Genomic DNA, 6,942 nt, shown 5'->3' with positions numbered 1-6,942 from the left:
AAATTTGTGGAGATTGAGTAAACCAGCAATGTTCCAGGAAGTAGGACCAAAGGTTTTTATTTTTACCTTTGCTAATCATGTAGATAAACAAAGAGTTCAAGAGGGGAGACCCTGTTTAATTTATTTATTTTTATAATAGTTTCTTTGTTATAAAACCTTTTGATGGCTTCATTCAACCAAGGAAAATGAATTTTTATCAGGATTCTTTGTGGCTTCAACTTCACAATTTACCATTAGCAAGCATGAATAGACTCTGTGGGGAAAAAAATAGGCAATTCGATTGACAGTGTTGAAGAAGTGGATGTCGATGATGATGATGTGGGGTGGGGCAATTTCTTATGGGTTAAGGTATGTTTATATAGCCATATGGTTCCAATATGGTTATAATTGTATCATTAACTAGTCATTTTAGAGTATAGATCATGTGGTTTGGATCTTCCATTGGGGTGTTATAAATGGTATCAGAATATATCTCAACCAAAAATGTGAGACTTGAGCCATGCTACCTACAATAGACAGGCCTGACGAGGACATCGAGAATTTATAGGGACTAGATTGTGATACCTCATATGATATGGATAAAGGTAAGTGGTGTATGAGATTCTACATTGCTTGAGAAGGAAAAGTTCTTGCTCTTTATAAAGTTCTAATGGGGCTCCAATTGTATCATTGACTAGTCCTTTTGGAGTATAGGCCATGTGGTTTGGGTCTTCCATTGGGGCAATACAAATGAGAAATTGTGATACCCCATATGATATGAATAAGGATGGGTGGTGTATGGGATCCCACATTGCTTGGGAGGAAAAGTTCTTGCTCTTTATAAGGTTCCAATGGGACCCCAATTATATCATTAACTAGTCCTTTTGGAATATAGGCAATGTGGTTTGGGCCTTCCATTGGGGTGTTACAAATAGTATCAGAGTCTATCTCAACCAGAAATGTGGGACTTAAGCCATGCCATCTACAATGGATAGGCCCGACGAGGACGTTGGGAATTAAAGGGGATAGATTGTGATACCCCATATGATATGGATAAGGGTGATTGGTATAGGAGATCCCACATTGCTTGGGAAGGAAAAGTTATTGCTCTTTATAAGGTTCCAATGGGGCTCCAATTGTATTATTGACTAGCCATTTTAGAGTATAGGTTTTGTGGTTTTGATCTTCTATTGGGGCGTTACATGTAATCTCTTTGTCTATGAATGAAGGTGTTTTGATATTAAAAAAATAATAATAATAATTAATGATGATAAAAATAAAAAGGGAAGGTTTTATTTTGCTTTCTCAAAGTAGACTCACTACAACAAATTTGAGATTTTGGGACAAAATTATTTAGGGACGAAAAAATTTGTCCCTAAAAGTCATTTCTTGGGACATCTCAAAAAATTGATGACTTTACAAAATCGTTCGAACGTTACAATAATTGTTTGAACATAATTTTCTGTGACGAATTAAATCGTCTCAAAAACTTTTTTCCCGTTCGAACATAAAAAAAAAAAAAAACGTTCGAACAGTAAAATTTGGTGGAGAATTAATTTATTATGGCGGGGAAAGTTCACAAACGTTGGAGCGATTATTTGTTGCATTCGAACAGAAAATATTTGGTAGCAAATCCTGGCGGAAAAGTTTCTAAACCGTTCGAACGGAATATATTTAGTTAAAACATATTCAAGCACCATATTTATACATTCGAATGTATAATATTAGTCTCGATATGAAACTCAAAATATAAAAAATATATCATATATACAAATTCATTAATTAATTTTATGTAATTAATTTAAAAATATTTTAATGCTTTCCTTTTATGTTAAATAAGATATTTAGTTAAATAAATATTATCAACCATACACCACATAATATAAATCAATAATTACTCCAGAAAAGATAATATAAATCATAGCATTACAAGAAATACGAGAATAAGGAAGATGTACGCCAGCATCCTTTTCAGGATGTTCGAGCTGAAGAATGGGGAAAACTTTGCGACATGTTTGAGGATCCATCATATAGGGTAAATTAAATGAATTCTTTATGTGTCATATTTGTAATTTTTCACTTACTAACTTTTACAACTTCTATGCAAAAGCGAAGTTCTATAAACAAAACGAATAGATCAAAGTTAAATATTCATCATCATGCAGGCTCAAGATCTTTCCATCGACTATCTCAGAAATTGGTAATGTACTTTTTTTTTATTTTTTTTTATTCTATGAGTTTGTTTTTAATATAGACTTTATATCTTAACAATGTCTCTTATAGCAAGAGTCAGACACCAATTATGATTTGACAAAATTATATGCTGCACCACATATTAATAGTAATGGAGAGTGGATTCATCCCGATGCTCGTGAGAATTATGTAAGTATTATAATTTCTTTTAATTAATCATATTTAAATTATTGTGTCAATATTAATTTTATATATTGTGTGTAGGATAAAATGGTTACCATTCGTGCTGAAGCTGCATCAGATCATAATTCATCAACAAGTGATGTTGAAATTTTTACAAAAGTTCTGGGTCAACGTTCTGGCTACTTAAGGGGTTTGGGTCGCTGTGTAAAGCCTTCAAGCTCTTCATCAACATCAAGTACTACTGCCATTGCGTTAGAGAATTCAAATTCTAGGATCGAAGAATTGATGGCAAAACAGCATGAGTTAGAGGCTCAATTAACGAAACAAGCAGACATGGAGATGCGCATAAAACAGCAAGAAGATCAACAAAGAGAGATGCAACTCCAAATGCAAGAACAACAAAGACAGATGCAACTTCAAATGCAAATGCTTATGCAACAATTCAGGCCTCCAAACAATTAAATTTCATTATAAGTGTTTTTACATATTGAACAATTATGTATAATGTACTGATAATTTTATTAGTATTATTAGTATTTTATTTATTTAGTTCTGAATTATTAGATTAGTTTTATTTATATTGAACAATTTGTAATGTATTTTTGAAATATAAATATCTATTTAGTTTTAAATTCGTATTATTATCCTAGAAACTAATAACCATTCAAACTCTCATCAAACGTTCGAACATATAAAAATGGACACAACCGTTCGAACATTGAAAGTTAGAGTTCGAACGGTAAAAAATTCTGAGCCGTTTGAATAGGAAATTCACTATTTGCGTTCGATCGATAATTTTTTTGTTCGAACGTTTCTTCATGTGTATTTGGTCGAACGGATTTGTATTGATCGACCGGCCATGAAATACCCGTTCCAACAATTACTCATGGTTCAAATGTTATTTAAGGCGTTCGAATGAATTTCAGAGACGAATTTAAATCGTCCCAAAAAAAATTCGATTTGAACGCGATCGAACGGTCCAGCTTAATTTCGTCTCAAAAGATATTTTTTAAGACGAATTTTTCATTTTCGTCCCAAAATACCTTTTGGGACAGTTTTATAGTGACGAACTTGGGACGGTCTTTTTTCGTCCCAAAAAATATTTTGGGACGAAATACCAATCTTTTGAGACGAAAATTTTCGTGTCAAAAGACCTAATTTGTTGTAGTGACTCAAACCATTGTTCTTTTCTTTTTCTTTTTTTTCTCAGTTTCCACTTTACACTCATTTTTGTCTATTTAGATATGATGGTGGGATTCTAATTTTCTGCTGAAATCTTTAATGCTCTTGTTGCAAAGTTTAGAATTAGGTAACTATACTAAAACCAGAATAAAAGTTACATAAAATAACAAATATATATTTTCTTTCTTGGCCAATTAGGTTTCGTCTTCACTCACTATCTCTAAACGTATTTTAATCACTCCCATCATTTTCTTTCCCGATTGAGATTCTTTCTTAGATTGGGTCAAAAATCACCTGGAAGGTGAAGATGGTGACTATCAAAAGCTAGCTTTTTAAACTGGCCAGGGTTTTGATCGACTGGGCGGAATGTGATGGGTAACTGAGATACGTTTTTCTCTTTTTTCTTTTCCTTTAAGTTTTTCTTTATTTTGATTTAATTTTTGTCGGATTTGATCCGAATTCCCCAGCCTTTCACTCGGAAGGGAATGGAATTAAATTGATAATTTCTTTGTATTAATCTATTTTGTGTAGGGAATATTTTGGATAATAAATAATTATATATGTGCAAATACTTTGTAAACTAGAAAATATATAAAATAACAAGAATAAATTAGAAAGAGAGAATTCGGTATTAAGGCACATTGTGATGGACGTTTTCCTTAAACTAGATTTTTTTGTTTGTATTTATTTTAGACACAAGTGCAAGAGTTGGTGATGATTTTCAAAGAAAAAGACAAATTTTTTTAGCAAAAGGGAGACATATATGTTAATTATTTCCAAATGTTACCATATATAGATTAAAATATTTGTTTTCTTATACAGTAGTATCAGATAAGGCCAGGCATGCAGTAGTTCCTCAAATATGAAACCAAAATCGAATTATGATTTGGCAGATCCAACCTTGATTTCTTTCTCATATTTTATAATTGAAGTGTGAATCTGTCATGAGCTGCTGATAACTTCGATCAATAGTAGTATGGTTCAAAACCCAGACAATAATGAAATAGAAGTATATTATTATTATTTTTTTGTTATTTATTTATTAATGTAATCAGGATCTAAGGGTATCTTCTCCGGTTTCTATCACAAGAGGGTAGACATATAGTAAGGCGGGCTCTTTCCACCACTAACAACGGCAAACTACGATTTTTGAGGGTGGAGGGAACCGGAAGGTACTACTATAGGCTCAACCATTGATTCAAATGTCTTAGAATTATTGAATATTGATTTGATTAAAATTTAGCCTTTAAGATTATAACACTCCACCATACTTATATATTTGACGGCCATGGCGCACGCGATTACAAGAAAAATAGATTTTTGTGACCAATTTATTGCAACTAAAAGACTATTTACAATCAATTTTAATTGCAAATAGTCATTTTACTATAATTAACTGATCCCAAATAAATAGTTTTCCTGTAGCACGACGGTCCATTATATTGACATTGACTTGATGATAGCTCTTTCTCTTTTGGCTACTCCATGTATCAATCAATATGACTGTTTGATATATCAATCAATAGAGAGAGAGCTATCATCAAGTCAGTGTCAATATATATTAATTTGGTTAAGCCTTTAATTGTTAAGATCATAACAAGAGCCTGCTCATCGCCACTTGTCGTGATCAAGTGGCGATCCAATCTAAGCTCAGGGGTGCTTGCTGCTTAGACCAATTAACCTAATGGGAATTGGGTGATCTCAAGCAACTCTCAAGGGCAATCCTCTCATGGATCATGCCTCGTCGAGGGTATCTGATGCCATGGGGACCTCTTCCTCCACCCACCTCAATTGTTTTCCTTTTTTAAATGATGCTTCTCTAAAATAATGTAATGCTAAAGAAAAAAAAAAGGTGCTCGATAACTTCATCCAAATAATCACGTAATTAATTGGCCACTATACTTTTCTATATATATATATAGCAGGAAGCAAAGTCGTCTCCATTCATCTTACGTATTTAGTTTTTATCAGATTTATTAGAACCGAGTTGCTACATTGTTTCTGAGTGGTTTTAGCTGTGTAGGAAAATATGGCTCTAAAGGGTAAGATAGAGGCTGAAATAGAAATAAAGGCAGCCGCTGATAAGTACTACAACATCTTCAAGACCACTGCCCACCACGTTCCCACAGCCACTCCTGACATTGTTCAGGGAGTTGAGGTGCATGAAGGTGATTGGACGACACATGGCTCTATCAAGGTCTGGAAATATACAGTGGGTAAGGCTGCCAACCTCGTCTAGCTAGTTACTTTTTCCAAACTTTAGATATGAGTTGTTTTGACTAAGAGCACGCATTGGACGTGGTTAAATATACATGCATGCATGGAACTGCTCCTCTTCGCTCCCATTTTCTCCAGTAATACTCAGAGTTTACGTGATTATACAAGAAATTATTTGTTATGGGCCTGGAAAATATATGGTCCTCATAACATGGTGTTTAATGATAAACTAGGCCTAACTAGCTGTTATATAACATTATTTTCTTGGGAAATGTTCTGGAATGCACACAAATGTGTTGTTAGTATCGTCCTAACGCGCGCGCGCGCGCACATATATGTGTGTGTGTGTGTGTATATATATATATATATATATTCTTGTGAAACTGAAATATTTGATGTCCCTGTTTTTGCTTGTGAAAACCACAGAGGGGAATGCTGAGGTTTTCAAGGAGAAGGTTGAATTAGATGATGCAAACAGGGCAGTAACTCTTGTGGGTATTGAAGGAGATCCCATGAAGTATTACAAGAGCATTAAGGCCACATATCAGGTTACTCCAAAGGGTAATGGCAGCTTGGCGAAAGTGTCTCTTGAATATGAGAAATTGAGAGAGGAAGTGCCTGCTCCAATTAAGTACCTCAATATGATGGTTAATATCACTAAAGACATTGATGCCCACCTTGCCAAAGCTTAATTAGAACCAGAGCATGCAGTAGTACTGTAAGAAAAACTTGTTGGTTTGTGTAAGGAATAACTTGGAGTGGTCTTCTTATTGTGTGTTATGATGAAGACTACCCACATCATGAGGTGGTGCTCTTTACTTTTTTATCATGTCTGGGAATAAAACTCTGTATTATATGGTGCGTCCAAAAATATGAATGAAATCCCTCTTGTGATTTACATGTTCAGCCTAAGCACATTAATCTTTCTTCCTCGCCGAAACTTTAAAAGGAACTGTTGAGATTTTCAACAAAAGAAAAGAGAAATTATATTTATAATCGTGAATTGTATAATTGTCATGTAATTATTTAAAAAAAATAAATAAAATATAAGATTCACATGAAAAAAATTAATTTTTTAATAATAGACTCAATTTTTTTTAAAGTAATTACATATTGTTTACGTATTTCACGATTGTATCAGAATTATAATACTCCAAAGAAATATATGGATGCAGATTATGATGCTCA

General features: G+C 33.4%; 1 protein-coding gene across 1 annotated transcript; it reads left to right on the top strand.

Moving 5' to 3' along the window:
• Positions 1–5,479: 5,479 nt before the first annotated feature.
• LOC121253923 (MLP-like protein 28) lies at positions 5,480–6,649 on the top strand. Its single transcript, XM_041153844.1, has 2 exons — positions 5,480–5,753; positions 6,181–6,649. The coding sequence occupies exons 1-2, from the start codon at positions 5,567–5,569 to the stop codon at positions 6,444–6,446; spliced, it is 453 nt and encodes a 150-aa protein (XP_041009778.1). The 5' UTR covers positions 5,480–5,566; the 3' UTR covers positions 6,447–6,649.
• Positions 6,650–6,942: the final 293 nt, after the last annotated feature.

This window comes from Juglans microcarpa x Juglans regia, chromosome 3D (assembly GCF_004785595.1).
Source record: "Juglans microcarpa x Juglans regia isolate MS1-56 chromosome 3D, Jm3101_v1.0, whole genome shotgun sequence".
In the NCBI taxonomy this organism is placed as follows: domain Eukaryota; kingdom Viridiplantae; phylum Streptophyta; class Magnoliopsida; order Fagales; family Juglandaceae; genus Juglans; species Juglans microcarpa x Juglans regia.
Note: the sequence above shows the minus strand (reverse complement) of the source record. Positions and strands in the feature narration are given on the sequence as shown.

Coding starts and splice junctions, on each gene's coding strand:
- LOC121253923 (XM_041153844.1), top strand. CDS start 5,567: ATGGCTCTAAAGGGTAAGATAGAGGCTGAAATAGAAATAAAGGCAGCC. Junction 5,754..6,180: donor GGTCTGGAAATATACAGTGG/GTAAGGCTGCCA, acceptor TGAAAACCACAG/AGGGGAATGCTGAGGTTTTC.